Source organism: Erigeron canadensis, chromosome 8 (assembly GCF_010389155.1).
Source record: "Erigeron canadensis isolate Cc75 chromosome 8, C_canadensis_v1, whole genome shotgun sequence".
NCBI lineage: Eukaryota > Viridiplantae > Streptophyta > Magnoliopsida > Asterales > Asteraceae > Erigeron > Erigeron canadensis.
This window is the reverse complement of record NC_057768.1, coordinates 32,840,526-32,864,955: the sequence shown is the minus strand read 5'-3', so window position 1 is coordinate 32,864,955 and position 24,430 is coordinate 32,840,526. Positions and strand designations below refer to the sequence as shown.

The 24,430-nt window shown below is 33.4% G+C and overlaps 2 protein-coding genes and 1 long non-coding RNA gene across 3 annotated transcripts; 1 reads left to right on the top strand and 2 right to left on the bottom strand.

The window, feature by feature from the left end:
* The first annotated feature begins 1,392 nt into the window (after positions 1 to 1,392).
* On the top strand, positions 1,393 to 7,282 carry LOC122579665 (RINT1-like protein MAG2). The gene is made up of 5 exons (XM_043751881.1): positions 1,393 to 1,504; positions 1,883 to 2,305; positions 2,405 to 2,512; positions 4,782 to 4,885; positions 5,290 to 7,282. The coding sequence occupies exons 2-5, from the start codon at positions 2,035 to 2,037 to the stop codon at positions 7,135 to 7,137; spliced, it is 2,331 nt and encodes a 776-aa protein (XP_043607816.1). The 5' UTR covers positions 1,393 to 1,504; positions 1,883 to 2,034; the 3' UTR covers positions 7,138 to 7,282.
* Positions 7,283 to 8,799: 1,517 nt separating this feature from the next.
* LOC122579666 lies at positions 8,800 to 9,661 on the bottom strand. Its single transcript, XR_006320680.1, has 2 exons — positions 9,456 to 9,661; positions 8,800 to 9,114 (listed from the first exon to the last, which is right to left on the bottom strand). It is a non-coding gene; the product is annotated as an uncharacterized LOC122579666 (long non-coding RNA).
* A 6,441-nt stretch (positions 9,662 to 16,102) lies between these two features.
* On the bottom strand, positions 16,103 to 16,855 carry LOC122610658 (putative pectinesterase/pectinesterase inhibitor 26). Its single transcript, XM_043783628.1, has one exon. It carries the CDS (start codon positions 16,853 to 16,855, stop codon positions 16,103 to 16,105), a length of 753 nt encoding a protein of 250 aa, XP_043639563.1.
* Positions 16,856 to 24,430: the final 7,575 nt, after the last annotated feature.

Genomic DNA, 24,430 nt, shown 5'->3' with positions numbered 1-24,430 from the left:
TAATGATGATAAGTTATACACTATTTTAATTTATAAACTTTTAATGTATCAATATAAACTTTTTAAGTGTTTTTACCGTGTTCTTTATTTAAGGATATTTTTATTTGATTGGCCCCTATATATATATTATTTAATTCATATTAATTTATTAGATTGTGTATGATTGGAAAAATATTGATTCCCATGTGAAGGTATGTGTTGTTTTGACCATGTTGAAGATGTCTTAAATATTAAAAGGACAAAATTAAATTATGAAGAGACAATTCCAATTGAGATTGCCGTTTATGCATGGTCCAATGTCGTATCATGATATGGTGAAAGTATGAGGCAATGTAAACACTTTTATTGTGTCATGTGCTATGTTTATAACTATAACTCATACTTTCTTGATATCAACTGCAGCCTGCCTATTTGGACAATAGGATTGTATCATCAAACCGTCTATTGAATGGTCGGTGAAAAATTAAATATATTAAGGTAAGGTATAGCCCATTAAACAAAATATTATGGCTAGCTTCCAATCGAGGGACATATGTATGAAAATTTAGTTTTAATAAGAACAAAATATGTATGGAGACTCTATCACTCGAGTACCTCTTTCATAAACAAAATGGATGGTGATAAACTAAATGTAAGCTTAATATCCCCTATTAGGTTAAGAAAGTATATTCATACGCTATTGAAATGATTTATGAATATAGATTTTTAATAAACTACGCATATATCAGGTAACAAAAAGCTACATGTATATCATGAAAATTTTGAAAACCCGTTCAAAACTAAAATATGCTATTTTTATTTTTCACATTAAAAAACATATTCTAATATACTTGGTTAAGTGGGAGGTTAGGGGTGGGGGGTGACGGGGGCGTAAGGTGATAATTAATATAATATGATGTTTTTTAAATTTTGAAAATGAAAAATGAAAAACAATTTAAAAAAATGTTTTCTAGCTTCTCATAGAAAAGTGGAAAACAATGTTTTTGTTTTCTTGGAAAACATTTTTAAAAAAACTAAAATTTGAACTCGTTTCTTGTTCTATGTTTACTTGAAAAATGAAAATAAAAAACATAAGGTGTTTCTCGAACTAAACGCGCCCCTAACTTCTTTGAAAATATATCTTGGGAAAAAAATATGTTTCTATTTTCTAAGAGTATTTTGCTTGTAACAAATTTTTAAACCCAACAGTATACTTCAAGCTCTGTAACTCTGTAAGTCCCTAAAATACGGTTAGTAATCACTTTTGGACCTAAAGAAAAACAAGTGCGTTGGGCCACCATAAAACAAACATGTTTATAGAAAATATCGCTTTGGGGCTAATCAAATTAAGGCCCATATCTATATTAACGTGTTTTCACGGTACGGATGAAATACTAAAAAACAAATCCCAACACAAGGAAGAAGAAGAAGAGTGAAGAAGTGTCTCCGAGTCCATCAGTCATCAGATCGGAACGGAAGAGATACAAATTCTTCCAATCTCTATCTATCTAAGCTATGATATAAGGTATATATACTTATTAAATTTTATAGATGAAAATCATTCGTTATTAATAAATAATCCATCAATCGTAGCTTTTAGTTTGTTTAAATTTGTGTATGTAAATAGGTCTAAAGTATATCAGACTATATCTTTGTTGAATCGAGTTGTTTTTGATTAGATATTAATTATATATATATATATTTTTTAATAATATTATCTTACTTTTATCTTTTGATGAACGCCAATATCTAAAGATTTCCCCTCAGATAGGAAATAGTCCTTCATAATAATAGGAAAATGATAAATTACATCTTATGTTTTGCTCGGGCGAGCACCCGGCGATTATATTTCATTGTCTTAACGACCATTAAATCGATACTCAGATGTTTCGACCTTTTTCAGGAGTGTTGCTGTCATTAGCTGCTTTTTGTCACATTGATTCTTACAAGTGGACGAAAAACAGTAGAAATTACTTACTTTTTGCCCGACTTTTAAGCACCTTAAAATCAATATATTCAAACAAAGTGGTAGTCATCAATCCCGGCAGAGGCACTATGATTGAACCTCTGCCTCTAGTCTCGTCTCTTTCTCCTTCGGTTCTCTCTTTCCTTGACGCTGAACTACACACTGCCGATGATCTCCAGCAAGCTCCGAGGCTTGTTTCTGAGTTGCAGAATGATTGTCGTCTCTTAGATCAGAGCCTCATTGATTTAAACCAAAGGCTTGGTACCTCATTGTTTGCTTATTCTACGTACTCTGATGAAGTTGGTGCCCTCTTTGAAGACATTAATGCCAAATTAAGCAGTTTTCAGTCTTCTTTATCGGGTAAGGTTTCCATACATAACGCCCGAATGTTCAATAGACAATACTCTCTCTTTTTTATGTTTATAGTTTCTGTTTATTTACTTTTAATGGGATGTTTAGATGGAGAGGGTGGAGAGCAAAAGGAAAAGTCAGAAACCTTCTTGGGGAAGGAGTTGCCCGCACTTGCTCGTGAAGTGGCTAGGGTTGCGGCAGTTAGAATTTATGCTGGTAAGTTATTCGGAATATTCTTGTTATAGAAATCCATCCATGCCGCTGACACTGTATGAGTTGCTTCATTACATTCTTGCTAAATTGGATTTGATAAAGTTAGATGTTTATATGACTCATTGTCATTTATCTTGTACTTTTCATAAAAAAGTAGTTAAATTTTTTGCCAAGAACTCTAGGGGTGTGTTTGGGATGGAGAATCTCTTGGAAATAAAATGAAACAGAGGATCAAAATGTAGAAAAATGAATTTGAATCTCTTGGTAAGTTAAAAGTTCATGACACCCTACTCTTGTAAGATCTGGAAGATGTATATAGTCACATTAAGAAAAAATAAAATAGATACTCAAAGTTTTCACATTAGATACAGTTAACTATAAAAAAGCTTAGAGTGACTATCAATTTGCGATAACCAACACTGAATATTACTTTAGAAATTGGCGAATGACATCCTACATGATTTTTATATTGTACAGTAATCCCAAATATCACAGATTGCTATGCTGAATACAGTTTTCGTTGAACTGATTTATAAGGTTAAACAAATAAAGTTTGAAAATATAGCATATAGTCATCCTTGATGTGATTCTGATTTACAAAGAAGAAATCGATTAAAAAGAGTAATCCTATGGTTTGATACTAAAGAGATAGTGCTAGGAGTATCTATAGAAAAAAAACAATCCTATGGGTAGAATTTTTTTGTCGCAATATTCGGAGGTTTCGTAACTTGCACATGATAATACCCATTTATATTCCCCTTTTTTAGCCCGGGTCCATTTCTCAAAGATAGAACGCAGAGAAATTTGTGTGAGGGAATTTAATTTATTCTCTAATTAGGTGGAAATCAAAATGTATAGTATAGGATTTATCGAGCAATTAACTCTCTGTGTTTTTTGTATCTTGAACCTACCAAACAAAGGATTTCTATTCATTCCATTTCTCTAAGCTCATTTCTCTGTACCAAAATGCACCCTAAAGCCATTAACCTATATACTAAAAACCAACTGGTTTTTTACAACTATTTATGCATAATGTACAATGTACTACTTTTTTTTGCATCTGTTACAATTACTTTATGGCAGCTTCGTATGCCCAAATATGAATCCCTCAAAAAACATATACGTATACATATACAACACAGATACAGACGGATAAACATAACCCATCAAATTTGAAATCAACACCGGGGAACGAAAACCACCGTTGGGATCAACAATTGCTAGATTACGTTTATATGCATGTAGGTTGTTTCCGGCAATCCAGTTCCGATGACGCCAATGTTACAAACGGAATTTGTCATCTTCCCTGTTCGCCTCCTAAGAAAGATGAAATATCACAAAAGGATTCTGGGTTGCTGAGGCACATGGGGCCTGATGGAGGCTACCGAAAACTGGTGACGGTAGCGATGGTTTCAGGGCGACAGAAGTTAGCATCGTTCCATAAACATGTTGAACACGATGCTGTTGCAAAAATGTTGCTCCACATCTACTAAATCTTCGTTTTGGAAGTGGGAGAGATTACAGAAAGATGCTTTTGGATGGGAGGAAAAGAGAGTCAAAGGAGGAAAGGGAGAACGAGATTTTGTGTAATTTAATAATGGTAGTGTTATCCACCGTTTGAACACAACACATGGTTTTGTACAATAGATGGTTTACATACTCAATACATAACAAAATAAAGACTTTCTTTTAACTATAAAATTACAAAAAATAATGTTAAGGACTGTAATGGTTTTATCTTTTTAAATTTATGTCAATTTTATCTACCCATTTGTTTACTGTGATATAGTATACGTATTGCCATGCTAAAGCTTCCACTTTGGCATTAACTTAGAATACTTTTGTCAAAATGTATTACATTTCAATGCTTACGAACATGATGTAATTTTTAATAGGCCTTCGTATTTTAAAAAATATACAAAAACTTTTGATTTGTATATTACTTGATTATGCAATATTAAAAAAATTTGTGCTCGCAGCGACGCGCGAGGCTAATATTTCTAGTTTAGAATACTAGTTTTTATCTTTTTTCAAATTTCTCCTTTTTTTATAGTACGTGATAGTGTCTACGAGTTTAGTAAGAAATGAGAGGGGTGGGCAGAGAGAGTTAATATCTGTTTCGAGTTATTAGTTCAATAGTTGAACATGTTTTCATCTATTCAGAGGTCCATTTGTAGTCACTTTACTATATACTTGAAACAATGTCTTTCAATGCCAAGTTTTCCTAGCTTTTGTTATGATTTTAACTTTGTGATATTATTATGTCTTGCAGAAACAGCATTGAAACTTGACACCTTGGTCGGAGACATTGAAGATGCGGTTTCTTTTAGTGTAAATAGAAATTTAAGGAAGCAGACGTCTTCCCAGAACTCAGAGGTGAGCAAGTAATATAAAATAGGACTGGATTCTGCATTGTTATGATGTAGGGGCGACAACTTTTACTAAAACCAAATATGATATGAATTTCTCATTTTATTTTTTTATATACTTAAATTGAGTCAAATAGAGTTAGCTTAAAAAGGAAATGAGTTCGATGGGGCAAACAGGTTAAAAGTCGCTTGAAGTGTTTTTTTAATGCATACAGCCTCTCAAATTGTTCTGTTCCAAGTGTTCTAATATTCTATTTGCAATTTGGCTATCACATTTTTATGCATCAAGTATTTATTAAGAAAGGGATAAAAAGTGTTTTTGGCCCAACTCAAACCTGTTTACAGCTAACCCACCCATCTTACCACCTTTACTATGACGTAACACATTATAAAGCTTCTGATTTGTGACAGGAAGCACGTTTTGCTGCTATTAGTGCTATCAAACTAGCAGAAGATGTTCTAACTAAAGTTTCACGAACACGCCCTCAATGGTCCCGCCTCGTTTCAGCTGTTGATCACAGAGTGGATCGAGCGTTAGCCATTTTACGGCCTCAAGCAATTGCTGATTATCGATCCCTTCTTACCTCCCTTAACTGGCCACCACCTCTGTCCACTTTAAACCACTCTAATGCAGAAGCAAAAACCTCATCTGAATCTACTAATCCCCTTTTCACAATGCGTGGTGACCTCAAGCGACAATATTGTGACAGTTTTCTTGCACTTTGCAAAATACAAGAATTACAAATGCAAAGAAAATCCAGACAACTTCAAGGGCAGAACCATGAATTTACTTTACATCAGCCACTTTGGGCCATTGAAGAGCTTGTAAATCCTATATCGATTGCATCTCAACGCCATTTTTCAAAGTGGTCTGACAAACCGGAGCTGATTTTTGCTTTAGTTTATAAAATAACTCAAGATTATGTCAATTCTATGGACGAGTTATTGCAGCCACTTGTTGATGAAGCAATGTTGTCAGGTTATTCGTGCAGGGAAGAATGGATTTCAGCCATGGTATCATCCTTGTCTACTTATATGGCAAAGGAAATATTCCCTATTTATATAAGTCAGCTTGATGAAGAAAGCACTACTGAAAATCAATCACTAGCTAAAGTATCATGGTTACATTTTATCGATTTAATGATTTCTTTTGATAAAAAAGTGAAAAGCCTTGTAGCACAGTCTGGAGTTACACTATCCCTTGAGGAAGATGAGAATACACAAAAGATATCTTCTTTATCTGTTTTCTGTGATCGACCGGACTGGCTTGATTTGTGGGCTGAAATAGAACTCAGTGATGCAATTGATAAACTGATGCCTGAAATCGAGGATGAGAAAAAATGGTTGATGGAAGTTCAAGAGTCAGGTCTTGTTTCAGGTTCAGAATCATATCGCTCACCTGCAATCTCGAGTGCTTTTCTCAGGCGTTTATCATCTATCATTGAACGGTGCCGATCAATTCCAAGTGTTCCTTTGAAAGCACGGTTTATTAGATTGACAGGTGCATCCGTTATAAATCATTTTTTGGATATCTTACTTTCAAGATGCCAAGAAGCCGAAGGTTTGACCGCTCTGACAGATGATGATGCTTTGATTAAAGTGACAAAGTCTATCAATGCTTCTCGGTATTTTGAGTGTATATTAAAGGAATGGTGTGAGGAAGTGTTCTTTCTTGAAATGCAAATGGATTCTGGTGGTATAATTGATGAGGAAATTAGTAAGCTGGAGAACTTTAGAATTGAATGGGTTGAGAAGTTGTCCACTGTTACTTTAAGGGGGTTTGATGCTTGCTGTCGTGAATATTTTAAAAACAGGAAGCAATGGATGGAAAAGACTGAAGAAGGTTGGGCTGTGTCAAAATCATTCATTGGGGCGCTTGATTATTTGCAGGCAAAAATGACAATACTAGAAGTAAATCTAAATAAGATGGATTTTGTTGGAGTTTGGAGAAACCTGGCAACTGCTATAGATTCACTTCTTTTCAGTGGCATTCTTATGAGCCATGCAAAGTTTAGTGATGGCGGTGTAGAAAGACTTGCTAATGATGTGACAGTTCTGTTTGGTGTTTTCAAAGCATGGTGTTTGAGACCTGAAGGGTTCTTCCCGAAATTAAGTGAGGGTTTAAAGTTATTGACAATGGAGGATAAACAACTGCGTGGCAGCAAAGAAGGAGGGGATAGGTGGCTCAATAAAAATTTGATAAGGCATTTGACTGTGAGTGAGGCGGAAAGAATTGTGAAAAGTAGGATATTTGGATGAACATTTCAAGTTTTCCAGGTGCTGCTAACTTAGGATTGTTAACGGGTACACTTGAGTATCTACTCTGTTTTAATTCTGAAAATTGAAGGATTATGTTGTACAGTTCTATTATATTGTGAGAATTACTTTGCTTGTTTATTTATTACTTGCATCGCTTTTATAACACATATCTTTTCTTTGATTAGTGGCTAATTAATCTAATTGTAATCGAGTGACTTGTCTGTGCGTTGGTCTCAAACTAACTATGGTCAAGATCTATTAATTAATCTAGATCAAGAGGCACATCAGATGTAAAGAGGTTGTTGCAGTATTTATTGCTTTCAAATGTAATTTTTTGAGTTGTAGTAAGGCTCTTTGTTTGTGGAGAGATTACACAAAGGCCAAGTTTAGAATCTGGCATATTATTCTGATTAAGTTTGAGACTCGATGAGCCCAAGAACATCCAGCCAAGTCTGTGAGAAAGTATCAAGAAAAAGTTCATGAGATGATGTTTGAGGTAATACCTACAACAGTTGAAGAGATGATGTTTCATCAAGCAAGTCAGGTGAGTTCTTCTACTAACTTTAAGTTCATGTATGCATGCTAAACTTCCCATTAGTTTGAAGTTCTTGAAAGTTTGCTAGATGACAATCACATTATTGTTTTAAGCTTATCTGGATAACACCTATAGCAAATCAGATAATCTGAAAGAGTTTCATGTCCGCATATTTAAGTTTTAAAGCTATACCATTATCAAATTTTTGTGTACAATATATCAGTCCTCCACACCAAATGTGCAGTAATGAACTTAGCTTTTTGCCTAATAATATAGTGTCTGAGATGATTATGTTTACTCTAGATGGAATATCATGTATAAACATGATTTGTCTCGTGAACAGAGGAGAAACAACTGTATGTTGAAAATGTTATTATCGTAAAATCACTTTACTCTAGCTCTGAGATTGCATCCTACATTAGTTGACGAAAATTAAGTTCCGTCTACAATCCAATAAAACGAGCTACTAATAACTTCCATTGTCCACCATATTTTACGAGAAGCTGTTGCTAGATGTGTTTTTCAGAGTCAGTTAGTAAAATAGGCAACAGTAGAATCTCCTTTCTAAGCAGAATCCCTCCCACCTAGTTCTCTAGGGAGTCACCAAGCTGTAGTCTATGTGGTTGTGACTCAAGGTACCTATTCTGTACATGGGACCAGAGGGTTCCCACCCATTTACCCTTTTTATTTTTATTCTTCAATAACTAACCATATTGTTATCCATAATTAGACAACATTCTAAGTAGGGGAAATGGGTTGTGGTTTCTTGATTCGATTATCAATATAGATTTAAACTGAACGTCACTAATAGAGATGGCTGCCTCTATAAAGCAAGCATTATATATTTTGTCATTATTTTCTTTATTTTAGATACAGTTGTATTGGTCCTTCAGTCTTCTTTGGTAATCACAGAAGGTGGCGGCGTTTGGTGAAAGGTGGAAACTGAGAAGGGTTGGGCCGATAAACTCTCACCTTAATTGATTGACATATTTTTATCATTTAACGTAGTTGCTGATAAAGTTGAATCGTTAGTCAGCTACATCTTTTATTCCTTTTAAGACCAAATATCAATATTCTCTAGGCACTTCTTCCATTGAGAAAGACACAAGAAACACCACAAGATATTATATTAGTAACTGGAGTATTTAATTAGCTTAATATCTGTCTGATTGAGTCCAACAACCTCAAAACATAGTTTTTTATACATGCTACAAGCAGATAATAAGACGAATACAATATGCACTTGTGTGGTTCTGTGACATCCACACACGCCGACACACGACACATTATTGCTGCAGAAGATCTCTAATGATGTTCACATCTATGCCGTTGTTTTCCATGGAGTCCAGTAGTTGAGATAGTCTTTCTCCCAAATTGTCACCTTTTGTTCTGAGGCTTTTTATGTAATTGCATGTCTCTTGTAGAATCTTTGATGCTGGTACCTTTTCATCATATCATTACAAATCAGTTTAACATATAACTTGCATATATAGAGTCTAATATTTTGATATAATCTGGTCGCCTGAAATTGCATCGTTAGACCCTGTAGTTTGAGGTAGGTGTATGATTATTTTACAATTTACTAAAGCATCATCTTAAAAAAGCAATAAAATAATCTTACGAGCGCAATTCAATATCTTTGTTTTCATTTGTAACAAGAACATTGGTGAAAATGCTATCATTGCTTGACAGTTTCCCAAAAATAGAAAGTATCCTTATAAAAGTATGATGCATGTCATGCTAACAAGTGCTAGCAAACCACTCATAAATTATAACAAATTACCTTTCTTTTATTGCAGCTAGAACTTGATGAGGGTAGTAATGATTGTAATTTCAAGACAAGGTTGTCAAGCTCGTCTTCTCTGTTCCTAGAACCTCTCGTTCTTCGATCAGACATGATTTTGTTCAAGTATGTTTTTCTATCCTACTCTTGCAACCAATTCCAGCTTAAAAAGGCAGTGGCATTTGTAGCTTGTAGACAAATTTAGTTAGAAATATACCATAATCATACCAACAGTTCTGTCTGCTGTTGATTATATAATCTTGCCCTGGGTCCAAATGTTTCACTCTGTTGTACTTTATGGACCCACAACATTTAAGGGTCTTTCCAATTAAGGGTATTTTGGGACCCGTTTCGGTTATACATTTAACCTGATTTGTACACGTGTTGGTTGTAAATTGAGGGTCCATCATAAGTAAATCTAGATGTGTAAGTGCCACCTAGAAGATACCTTGTTATTACGAGTATTTGGTAAGGGGTATGGTAGAGGTTCTCTTTACCTCTTAATGTCTATTGCATTTGTTGCTCAAATTTATCATTAATTAATTTAGATTGGTGTTATATTTTGGGCGATATTATATAATATAGTTTCTATTGATCAGTTTTCAGCAGCACACATGTTTGGAAATTTGTAGTTTAATTTTTTGTCTGTTTCTGTTGAGTTTATATGATATGCACACCAGCAAATGTAGATTCTAATAGCCCTTTTCACATTAGCTATGAGTATCAAGTATGCAAGGGGTTTGGATGCTACTTGGTTTATTTGCTGACGCTGTTGGCAAAGCATCTAGCACTAGAAACCGCAACTACTTCGAACCAGCTTAAACTTTAAACTGTTTCCGGTCCGATGTTTTCAATTAAAAAGAACTTGAACACTTAGTCCCGGGCTAGCAAAAAATGGAAAGCTTGCTGGAAACGAATCATGTGCATCCTCGTAGTCTCCCATTACTTGCATATAGCGAGATTGCGAGTTTATTCGCCATCAGAAATCTCTATATTACAGACCCACTACAACCACCACCACTTCTACTATATCCACCATTACCATATCTCCATTCACTCATCAACCACCACCGTCACTCCACTCAACTCCACTTAATTGATAAAAGCTTAAAAGTATGGAAGAGTAGAGACATGTCGTTCAATAAATAAGAGTAGAAGACAAATTATATACTTAAGGTATATGGTATAACTAGTCCTAATACCCGTACGATGTACGATATAATAAAAGGTAATGAGTAAACCGATGATCGAAATGAAGTTATAATAAAAGGTAATGAGTAATGATAATATAATACATGTTTAGTTAAAGTTTTAATTTTACCTTAAATTTTTACAATCACATCAAAATTGGAACTTGTAAGTATAGTGAATTACGACAAATATTTTTGTGATTTCGGATCGAAAACTCAAATTTTTGGAATCTGCATATTAATAACTTATTTCTATAAGTAATAGGAGTTGAAGAGGAAGAAAAAAAAGGAGACAATTTTATTAATGAGAAAATATCAACCAAATAAGGTTATAATTTGTTTTATATTTATAAGCCAAAAGTTAGAGTTTAATTCCAATTATAATATGAAAATTGAATTTATATACAACTAAAAAAACTAATTTAATAAAAATAAATAAATTAAAAAGACAAATGTCGATCAAGGATTACGCCACTTGTTTCAAAAACATCTCAATCTTGTTTTAGTTTATTGGTAGATATTATGGTTTACTTGAATATGGAGGTGTAGGAAATGAACCGGAAAACCGAAAAACCGATCCGAACCGCGTGATCCGAAAGCGAAAAAACCGAAACCGGAAAAAACCAAAACCCAAAAAAAACCGAAAACAAAAAACCCGATGTCTAACGGTTCGGTTACGGTTATCAATATTCATTACCCGCGGTTAACCGAACCCAACCGAATTTTGATATATACCTACATATAATCACATATATGTATATTTACACACATATATTTATACTGTATATATAGGGGTGAGATATTTTGAGACCACCTCTTATTTTAGGACCAACTACGACCATTGATTTTTGTACACCATCATCATCTACTACGATATACAAGACTTTTTTGTAAAAACACTAAGACTTTCCGGCGACGGGCCCACCAGAAAATCATGTGTAAGTTAACTTACATATGATTTTTCTGTGGGCCCGTCGCTGGAAAGTCTTAGTGTTTTACAAAAAAGTTTTGTATATCGTAGTATATGATGATGGTGGTGTGTAAGTTACGAAAATCAATGGTCTTTTTTTGGACTTTTTTTAGTTGGTCTCAAATTATCTTTCCCCTATATATATATATATAGGGTAGAGATCCAGAAAGAAGGTTCTTAAGGAGAGAAGGGAGAGAAAATCCATTTTTTATTTTTTTAATATTTTTTCATTTTTTCACTTTTTTCGTTCTTTTTTTAATTAACTCAATCCATAAAAAAATTTTAAAAAACATTTAGAAAAAAAATAATTTCTAACCCGAGTTAGTGAGTTGTACATGCAAGGGTACGGTACGGGCTTCACCCTTAAGGATATTAATAAAGGGTAGCTGGTGGGAGTGATAGGTCATTGAGGGTGATAGGTCATAGGGGGTGATCGGTGATGGGGTGATCTACCTTACGGGCTTCGCCCTTAGCTATCATGGCTCCGCCATAGTCTGAGAGGCTTCGCCTACGGGCTACACCATTTGAAAAAAAAAAAATTTAAAATATTTTTAAAATTTTTATACGAAAATGGTTAATTAAAGAGAACGAAAAAAGTGAAAAACGGAAAAAAAAGTTCAATAAAACAAGCTAAAAAAAAAAATGAACCTTCTCTCCTTTCTCTCCTAAAGGTACCTTCTTATTTGATCTCTATTCTATATATATATATATACATCATTTACATATCTATTTAGCTAAATTTTTGTATTTGTTGCCTAAAATATTAACAATTTTACTAACTTTATTTCACAATCTATGATTAGTTTTGAATATTTGAAGTAATTTTCTTATATATATATACTCTTTTTAAGAAAAGTTAACTTTGTTTAAAATATCTATAAAAATATTAGTAATATCATATAGAAGACAATTAAGTAGTAAATCATGATACTTTTAAGCAGAAACTTGCATTGCATAGATAGAAAAAAGTAATTCAAAATTAGATGTAATGTATATTTATTTATAAAACAAAATATTAATATAGTTAAATACTATTATACATAGAAAAAATAATTAATATATAATGTAAATTGACTATCTAACATATATATTAAAAGAGAAACCTTAGTTTAGAAATGAAAAAATCTAGACCTTTGGATGAAATTCAATATTTAATTAAAACCCTTAGATCAAATTGCTTATGTCATTTGCCTTTTATAAATTTAATTTAATTTAATTCAATATATTACTTAGATATAAAAAAAGGCCGAATGTAACCATTATAAAAAAGGAGTAGAATCTTTTGTTGTTTAGGTGCATGTTTTATATATTTTTTTCTAATCATATTATTTATTTATTAAACAATCATTTTTAATTTTATTTTTGATTTCATATATGTTTTTCTTCTAAATCTTCTTATAGATTAATACTATTAACAAAAATACGCTTTCTTGATTTATTAACAAATAATGATTGTTTCAAAAAACTATGTCGATACATCTTATAACTTTTTTAATATTGGATTTTCTAATAAGTATTAGTAATTATATTTCCAGTTGCTTAATTTGTGTCAAGTAATATTATGATACATCTTTCATCATAGTTTATTTTCCGTATTTGATTTTCTTACAAATAATTAATAACAAAATAGTTTTGTATTGGATTATGATTTAAATTAACCTTATGTTATGAAGTATAACTATACACTTGATGATATATGATTAAGGTTGAAATACAGGGTTGTTATTGTTTAGAGCTAAGTGCGCCGAAATAGCTCATAGGAGATATTGTGACAAACAGTCATTATCGTGATATGAAAAATGTATGAATATTATACATCAACTACACATTAGCATAATAAAGATTACATATTTGCTTCCATATCACTATATACAATATCATGGCAGATCAACTTGTATTCGATAATGGCTGACATCGATGCCTTCAAGAATCTTAGAATATTTGGGTTAAAATTGTCTTGGCTTCAATGAAGGAGATTACATGCTTGTGGATCATAGGCATAAAATCAGTTTCTACAAAACCACTACTATTTGCATATCTAACTATTTTGTGGATACCGTGAATCCTTATAAGTTTTAAACTATACGTAGTTAACTACCTCCATGTATTGGACCAACTGTTTTAGCTTTCAATTCACTATATGTTTTAATCTTTAAAAATATAATCATTTGTAATATTACATAAAACTAAAAAACACTTGTCAGGTGGATGAGAAACCGTTGTCAAACTTTAGTCTTTAAAATTATATTTATACTATGGTTGATTTATGAATAAACAACCAGTTTATTTCATGATTCTTGTTTTATTTATTAATCTGTCATTTCTAAATAGTTTTTAAGTATTTATTATAGCATTTTGCTAGCTTTTTACACGTATAAATGTAATTTTTTATACGTTTTTCCGTGTTTCACGCGGGTTATAATCTAGTTATAATTGAAAACTTAAACTTTATATTAGCATAATTTTAATAAATGGTTAACCGGAAATAAAACCGAAATTAACCGACTTTTTCGGGTAACCGAAATTAACTGTTCAAAATTTCTAACTAACCGAAACCCGAAAAACGATTCGAAATTTCTAGCTAACCGAACCGAACCATTTACAGCCCTAAAGTAAATACCTAAATGAGATCAGAAAAGGAAGAGGTATCCCAAATCTTGGTGTTGGTGCGCGCATATGAAGGGTTTTGAAAGAATTCAACAAACTGGAAAATAAAGAAACTAACAAAAGAACTAGCAACATCAGAAAAGGAACCGATCTCTTTTTATGAGTTATCTGTAGTTATATTAAAACATGAAATACGAGTTGATTAAGATTGTGTGGGCATGTAACTCAAACTGTTCTTTTCGGCAGCTTGTAAGTTTCCGCGACTAATAAGACGTGATATCTACTTCCTATATTCTAATTTGTGTGTATCACTTGGTAGTAAAACACTATCTTGCATAAATTGGTACGTACCAAAGTACATACCATACCGACCAATGCCCTTGACTTGAGTTGTTAAATTCTTTTGGAAAAATAAGTGGCGAAGCCTGCAATTTGATATGGGGAGGGCCAAATTTTTTTTTTTTTTTATCTGGACAGTGGTCAAAAAATGGTTGCGAAATAACATCAATTTAGTTCATAAACAGTAGCATGAAATTTTAAGAACACCCGTATAATTTTTATAATATATCGATGTATGGTTTTTGAGTTAAAAGATTTTGATAAATTAGAGGAATAAAATGATTTATAGATGAGTGAGAAAAAAATTGGTGGCTGAAATTTTAGGACAGAGGCGAAAAAAATGAATGATTAAAATTTTAGGTTATTATAGGTATTATTAGGTGGAGATGTTTAAATTAGTGAATAAAAAATAGTAGTATTTTGGGTAGTTCAAATCATTTTTTCTTAAACAAAAAGGGCAAAATACTTTATAAGATAGTATTAGTTATTAGATATATAAATAATACACTTGTTTGATTGGAATAAAAACCTACGAAGTAGTAAAAAAAAAGAAAGAAATAGAATGAATAAATTAAAATATCTTTGTTAGATTGAAATAAGAAAAAGAGAATGAAAACTATTAAATTTCTATAGTTGAGGCTCTGTTAGTCCAAGAAAGAATGGCGGATAAAAACATGTTTGTCATGTTGTGCAAAGTAAGAGACATTTGTGGGATAAGCCAATCTTATTTTTCATTTTATTATGGTGGGATGAACCAACTTCATTATAAACCCAAAACTTTATCGTTCTTCTACATATAATTACAGTATAAGTAGTTTGCTGGGGTGGGCCTTGACCCATCCTAATGCCAATGTGGCTCCGTCTCTAGAAAAAATTATTTTTCTGTGAAAATTTTTTAATATATGCCACCTATAAATGACAAAATATCTTCAAAATAATGTGAAAAAACATGTTTTCGGCATATATGATATCTTGGGTTTATGAATGACAATTTGAAATCGTACATAAAAGAAAAGGTTAACAAAAAAAAAAACTTAACCATTACAAATGTTTTTCTAAAACAAAAAACAAAAAGAAACATTGTACACAGCGTAATAAGCACCATATGGAAACTATCACGCCGAGTTCCAACAACTATGGCATCAACCATAATGAAGCTATCATGCATAGTTCCAATGACGATCGCATAAGATCTTTACGTTAGAGCCTTTTCTGTCACATAGGCTGGGAATGTTCTAATCATTGATGAACAATTGACATCCTACCATACACTTGAAAAGAATTCTACTAAACTAAACTCACGAAGTCACAATATGAAAGCTTGTTTCCTCCCAAAACAACCAAAATATATATGTTACCCAACATTTCTACACTTTTCATTTAATTACATCAAGTCATACAAACAAAACAATGCTTCTAAGTTCTAACCAAATATCATAATAATAGTTACAAAACACAAACTTTACATTACAATAAATTACACATTATTAGTATTACACCCAACAAACAACATCTTCCAAATCATCTCACTTGTAATCATCTCAATGCAAACTTAACCCAAATTCACCAAGAATATTATCCATATTATTAAGTATAGCCAAACAATCACTCAACATTTCACTAGACTTCCCAATCTTCATTTTCACTTCTTCAACATGTATTGATCCCATTTCTTCTAATCCATCCACACATGTTTCTTGATCCGTCATCGCACCACTTATCCACGTCATCATATCCTTCACTTTCCCTTCATCCAACAACACCACGCGCTCACCCCTCTCCCTCTCCGCGCGTGGTTCCACGCGCATCACCTCAACGCATTTAACCAGTTGACTAACCGCGTCCTCAAACAACCCAACACAATCCCTGACCGCAGACCCCGTCGCTAAATCTGTCGTTTTGGAGACCAAGATTTTAGGTAAGGAAGATATGTTTTTTAAGGAATTTAAGGTTAGTTGTAACGTGAGCTTGAAAATCATTTCTGGGTCTATGTAGTTGTTGGGATCTACTGAAGAAATGTCGGTGTAACATAAGTCCGGATGTTTAGTGACTGCGCAAACGGCTTTTATCGACGTTGATGCTTTTACTGACTGTTTTTCTGGGTCGGGGCGGTTGATTACGGTGGATGAGAGGATGGTTCCGATGATGACGGCGAAGAGAGTTAAGATGACGATGATGGCGACGGTACGACGGCGTTTTGGTGGTGGAACGGTGGGTAAATCGTCGTCTGATGAGGATGGGGAATCGAGATTCCGGTAGGGTTTAGCGACGAAATTGGTTGATTCTTCGTCCATTGGGGGCTTTGTGTCGTGTGGGTTCAGAAATTGATTGGGTTGTTGAAAGGCGACTTTATTTTGTATGCCGTTAAAAACAAAATAAAATATGTTTTTGTACGAAAAAAGTGTACAAACTTATTTTCTATAGGGTTAGGTTGGGTGTGGCATTAGTTTTGGTATTTCTTTATTTAAGTCGTGGTGTGCACACAATGCTTTTTACTTTTAATTTCTACTAGAAAATATTAGCATGAGGTGTTTGAACAAGTCATAATCCAACTTGCTGTTAAAAAATAATAGATGGATGGAGTTTTGATGTCATGTAGAATAAAATTCTAAAATAACTTATGATTTTAAATACATGGTAACCAAATTTCAAATTGTAAATCCACAGTATCCCTTTCATCTCATTATATTTAACCAAAGTTATAATGGTAAACAAATGTTTTGGAAAAGATGTTTATTTTTTCAACTCGGATATATACAACCAAACTCAGTATTCAGGCTACGAGGAGCAAGGCTTCCTCTTTATTTTTCAAACTCGGATACATACAACCTAACTCAGTATTCAGATTATGAATCGCAAGGCTTTCCCTATTTCCCCTTCATGAGGGCATCTCATGCCATGTGACATCTAATCTACTTGGAGCAATGTCTTCAAAAATAGAAGTCCCTCATTTATTTTTTTACTATTTTTCTTTTTGTCTTTTATGTTTGACTTCTTTTTTTAGGGGGTGTGGTCGTGAGCCAACGGCTCTTTTTCTTTTTCAAATGGAGCGTCCATTTTTACATGTCCTCCCCATTTTTTTTGACATAGAACGCCTCTCGGGGCAAGGTTCCGGTCGTTCTGGAGCAAAAAAAGTAAAAAAAAAAAAAAAGCTTTGTTCCGGATAGTCTGAGTGTCCTTTAACGTAACCTTTACTTGACCATCCCCAAGATTAAAATTAGCGGGATTTAAATCAAGGACCACGTGTAAAAAAGTAACGAGAGCAATTACCCGCGCATTGCGGCGGTAAAATGATGAGGGTGATGAGTGTGATAGGTCATATGAGGTGATATGTCATAGAGTATCATAGCCAAATGCCTTAGTCGTACGGGCTCCGTCCTCGAATTTAAAAATTCGTCGAATGTATATCGAATGACATCTCTAATGAAAAAGCATGAATTTTTAAGAACACCCATATCATTTTTATAATTTATTGATGTACGGTTTTTGAGATAAAAGATTTTGAAAGAATTAGAGGAATAAAATGATTTATGGATGAGAGGGAAAGTTGTATACATTAATGTATGGTACATCATGCATTATTATGTATACATTGTTGAAATTGAATATTGAAAGTCGAAAAGTGGATTTATTTTATAATATAGTATAGATAGTTGTACGGAGTAAATAATTAAGTGAGCTTGGAGGTGGTTTTATCCAAACCTATACAAGTGTGTTTCAACCCAAACCTATTATGAATCGTAATTTTGATTTGATTAGCTCCCATTTTGCGACCTCTATTTGTCTAAGTAAATGGTGTATAAAACTAGCAATGATACTAATAGCTATCTATCTTAAAAGATGAATTAAAAGGGTGATAAGTTACTGAAACTGTTAAAATCCTTGACATGCAATAAGATGAAATTTTAAAATGGAATTTAAGTTTTGTTGATTTTGAATGTTTTAGTCATGTGAACCAGCAAACAGCAAGATCAGGTTTACAGTTTATGACAAGCATTGTACGAAGTTTTGGAAATGGTTTCATGAAAACATAGTCATTAATTTTCCAAAAAAAAGTGTCAGCAAAAATATAGTTAGCCGAGACCTGAACTCAGCCATGAACTTAAGTTAGATGGTGAACCATGTTGAAAGTGGATGTCAAAATGTTTCACTTGGTAGTCAATTAAGTTGGTTTAGTTTACTGCTAGTTTTATGTGTAAAATACTAAAATAAGTCTAAGTATTGTGTTCTGATTCAACAAACCAAATGGTAGCCTTCGGTTATCAGCTTACGATGGTAAAATGGGTGGGGCAGTTACCAACACCATTTTATCAAAGTATTTTTTGAATCTTGCAAGTTATGTATCAAATACGTACGACTGCAAAAGCTTTATGATTCATACGAATAAAATGATTTAGGGGTTGTAAGCATGCATGCATACACTTTGGGCGAATTTCAACGTGCCTTCTAATTTCTTCCTAGTTAAGAGATGATATACAGCCCAAACTTGATCCTAAAAATACCATGATTCAACACAATTAAGGAGATCCACTTTTAATGTACTGCATTTGTGTGATTGAATAGAGGCTTATTCTGACTTTGAGGTCAAAACTTGGACTTGTCAAATTAACTCGAATCAGCATCAAAGTTTTTGACAAATTTAACATGAAATCCTTCCTGATTATGAAAATTAGTCAGTTTGACCTACAAGTTACTTGTGCAGATAGTTATTGTCGTTCCAAATCAACAAGCTAGACAGACGACCAAATATTTGTATATCTGCCTAATGGTTTTGACCGGGACCAAACGGGCCGGTCCTCAGTATTTATTTTTAGGCGTTTCCCAGCTAAATATCATCCAATCGAAAACTATACTAAACACATGGCAAACTACCGCCCCTCATTCCTTGAATCGATGGTGGACGACGCTACCTACCCGCAAAGCGCTGGTGATATCTGTACGGGTGATTACATCGTTATCGATAAATGCCCCTGCAAGGTTTACTTCCCTACTAATTATATATATATAATTTACTCTTTAATTTATTTATGACCTAATTTTGTTAAAATTAGGCCTTCTATCTATTCTAAATTATAATACATGTTTGGAATTCTTTGTTTGTTTGTTAGATGCAGATATAATAGATTAATTTTTATGATATTTGTTTGAAACTGATATTTTAGTGTTAGATTTATAACAAAAGAAAAAGGTATAATTGTGTGTAGCTGATTTAATCACAACTTATTAAACGTAGACCCTTCTTTCTGATGGTGACCAAATTTCCCACTCGAATGTTGCCTCACTCACGTCGGCCGTCCTCCGAGTTATGGGTACTCGAGGAGGAATCAGACGATGATTAAAACCATGGAAATTTGATTCGAAAGCCATTAACATACAGTCTGATTTGTTGCTTTGATGTAGCTACAAGATCTTATTACCTTCCTTATGCTCTAAATTATGGCCATTTAGACTAAACAACTGACAACTTGGTTGTGATCAACTTGTAAGCATGGCGTCCAACTTGACATTGACAATAAACCGACTCTTTCTGCTTTGATTCAATTAGAGAATCAATCTAATGCATCAAAACGTTGTACGAACGTTTTGTGTAATTAACTACTAGTGATATGCTAAGTATGTTTATTATATTTTCTTTGTTTAGTTCTGTTAGTAGTGCGTCAATGGGCTAAGTGTTTTAAAACTACTGTTGTGTTTTAGTTTGTTGAGATTGCTTGTAAAGTGATTTGCTGTTTGTAATTGTGCTAGATTTTATCCATTTATAAGTCAACATCCAACGATAACATGTGTGCCTTTGTTGCTACCGATATCTTCAATGATGCAGTGCTCAATTATGTTGCACCAGCTTCCCATCAATGTGATGTATATAATCACAACTACTTGTACTAATTTATGGGTTTTTTTTTAATCGTTACATCCTTTTTTCTTTTCTTTTTTTTTTATAAATGTATGTAAATTAAAGGGATATATGCAATCTTCTGTTCTGTAGGTTCCTCGTGTCAACATTACCGAATACAAGGTGACTGCATAGTCACAGGAAACGGGTACGATGCAGGGTTTCTCGTTCGGTACACCTCGTACCGAAACGCGGTACGAAATCGTCCCGACGAAGGTGAAACGCGATCCGAATTGAAACGGTAATATAAGCGTACCTGATCTGACATATCAAGGCTGATATTCGCGTTCCTTTTAGCTTCAGTTCGCCGTATCGTTTAATAGAAATCGACGTTCCGGCAAAGAGAAATCGTTTTTGATTTTTTTTTTTCGGTGGGGGAGAAACTAGAAAATGACAGAAGTAGAAAAGTAGCTGCTACAGTGCTGTACTCTTTTTTTATTCAAAGTGGGAACAAATATTTTGGTTTGATAAGAGAGTAGGCTTATATTGGGCCATAAAATACAATTTTCATATAGGCTAGACTCTCGAGTCTTTTGTATTTAGGTTTGTAAAAGTTATCTATATATATATTCACGAAACTCTGCTGCATAAAATATAATTCCTTCACAAATCCCTATTAAAGCATTCCATTAATTAACAATTTTTAACAATGGCTTTTCGTTATTTATATGGGTTGCTATGGATTTTAGTATGAAAGTCTTTATTATATATGTTAGTTATTTATATGTGTTGTACCAAATTTACGTACCAAAAAGGGTACGTCGTTTCGTGTACCGAATTGTTGTTCCGAATGAACCTACCCCCTCTTGTACCGGATTTTGGAAGCCTACGAACCACGTACCCGTTTTCGTTCCGCGTAGCGTATCGTACCGCGTTCCATGTGACTATGGGTGACTGGAATTGATGAAAATGGATCTGTATGTTTCTTTCTCGTCTATTGGTCACGTAGATTATATTTTTGTTTATTGATTTAATTTTGATTAGTACAGTAATAATTTATCTCAGTTGAAGTTGTCAAATATGTATCGAGGCTGCTACGGCTGACTTGAAGCTGCCAAATGATAACATCGTTCGACTGGTATATTGAGTAATCCAACCTTGTAATCTACATTGATTGCTTATTCTTAGGTTTAACTAAAAAAAATACCCTAAAAGTGATCTGAAACCAGAAAAAACTGAAATTGAAAAAATCCGAAACCCAAAAAACCAAAAATCAGTTTTAGAATGGTTCTGTACTTCTGTTACGGTTTCTAATTTATGTATATAGACACATGCATGTATTAAATGAATATGTTAGTTACATATCTATTAGTTCTCTACATTTGTTGCCTAAATTGACGATATGTTTGAATATGCAGCTTAAATTTGCATTTTCAAAGAATCATCCTCTTGCCGTGAGAGTGATGTCAGCCATGGGAGAGGAGCAGATCTGTGGTCCCAGATATTATTAAGTTCCTGGTATTATCTGAAAGCAGGTCGAAGTGGTGCAAGAAGGATGATTCGAAGATGTGACACCAACCATCATCATAAGTTTATAAAGTAAATCATAAGCTTATATGTTACTGTTTCAGTTAGTTGGTAATTATGTAATGTGGTATGCAATTGCTACAATTGGTAAAGCCTTTTGCTAAAATCAGTTAGAGAATGTAGGCTCTTAATTTACCACTAATTGAAAGTTGGCTGCAAAAAGAGTATAAAGGCACTCTCTGTTTTGTGTAGGACATCAGCATAGCTCGTCGTGCATTTTTCATTTTATCCTTTTAGTCTTCTATTCGAATGCTGATTAACATTTCTGGCCCTTATTAGCAATAGTGTAAAGGCTTAATTACTAATAACATTATAACCTCTAGAAAGTAGAAACCACCATCCGCTAAAATCTACGGGCGTGCTTTATCTTTGGTTATGTACATATGTATACAGGATCAATCAACGAGACAATGAAGACAGCAATGTGCATCGCAGCAAAAGATGGTTGATTTGGGATGTGCCATACCAACCTATCTCATATACATTGTTTTAGCTCCAGTTCAATGCATATAACATAAAATGTAAAGAAGCACAAACTTGAAAATTTTTAGAAAATAACCCAAATCACAGTGCACATTACGTTCAATCTCAATACACACATAACCAACATGGGATTCAGCCAAAACCAACTTGTTTTCTACACAAATAGTAACAAAAAAACCAACATCAGTTATTTCAACCAAAATCAGATGTTCAAGTTACACAATAATAATAGGCCTTGAAGCTGTTTTTGGCTGCCGAAAAAAGCACTTTCATGAGAAAGCTAACAAGTATGTTTCTTGGTGCCGCAACTTATAAGTGACAACTGTTATATAACTTGCTTTGAGAAACAATATTTTCATAATAATATATTTTTCAAAAAAATTAAATAAAAAATACAAAATTTCATTAAAGAATGGCTGAGTTCATATGACTCGGTCCATATCAACTCAACCCTTATATGTGGAATTATTTTTATTTTATTTTTTTAAAATAGAATTTCTCATGACAATTACATGTATGCTCAATGCAAATGAAGCCCAATTAGACCCAAAGTACTTACCAAGTACGTACTACTTCATCCATATGATTATATATCGAGTATAGACAAACAATTACTCAACAATAGCTCGCTTGATCTATCTCCATGATCACTTTCACTTCATCCACATTATATATTCGTCGATAATCTCATTTCTTCCAATCCATTCACACACGTCTCTTGATCCGTCATGGCAGCACGTAGCCACGTCGATCTTCATATCCTTCATTTCCTCTTTCCTCAACACCACATCATTATTCATTACTTTCATCACCACAAAACTAACTTCCAAACCAGAACTCATCCTAATTAGCCGAGGTTTTAAGCAACGCAGAGATATTTTTGGCCTCGTTCAAAGCTAGATGCAACGTGTGGTTGAAACACGAGTACCTCGGATGTCGTGGGAGTACTCCAGTACTACACACAGAGTTAACGCGCGGGTGACAAACGAGACTGGTCCATTTCCGCCATGGAAGCAGCAAGTATGGCACCAATTATTATCGCGAAAACACCTAAGGAGATGATGGCCGCCATGGTGTTACGAGGTTCTGGAGAAGGATCTTCGTCGGATGGAACTGCTACTTGGGTTTTTGTTTCATTGTCGTCATCTGAGGAAAATAGTCTCATTAAATGGCTGAAAAATATGTCTATCTCAATATTGCTATGAAATTAATAATGCGGAATTAATCAAGGAAAAACTAGAGAGAATTTGAAGAATTTTGATTTCATTAATTAATAAAAATAAGAAGGAAAATACAATTAATTAATTAGCTATATAACATTATGCGTGGTTATGAACAGTGAAGCAAGCAGACTGCTTGTTGCGCAGCAGTCTGTCAGTCTGTTTGCTTTTTTTTTTAATTCTCTTTTTTTATTTTTTGTCGTATAACTTTAATTCTTTTAATTTGGGCACGAAAGTTTTGTTTTATTAAGTTTTTCAAATTTCATCTTTTCTAATTTTTGCCGCGAAAGTTTCATTTTCTTTACTTTTTATGATATAAATTTACTAAAGTTTCCACCTTTTTACTTTTTGCCACATCAGTTTCGTTTCTTTTATTTTTTGCACGAAAGTTTAGTTTTATTTACTTTTTATACTTTGATTTTTTTAACTTTTGCCACGGAATTCCCGGCATCTCGGAGAAAAAGAGCACAAGAGGTTAAGCAAACTTTACAACCTTACACAGAACTTCAAGAGGAACCGTACATGCGCCTTTTGACGCATACGGTTTTTTTTGTCATATGACTTTAATTATTTTACTTTGGGCACGAAAGTTTTGTTTTATTAAGTTTTTCAAATTTCATCTTTTTTAACTTTTGCCACGAAAGTTTCATTCTCTTTACTTTTTATGACATAAATTTACTAAAGTTTCCGTCCTTTTATTTTGTGCACATCGCTTTTGTTTCTTTTATTTGTTGCACGAAAGTTTT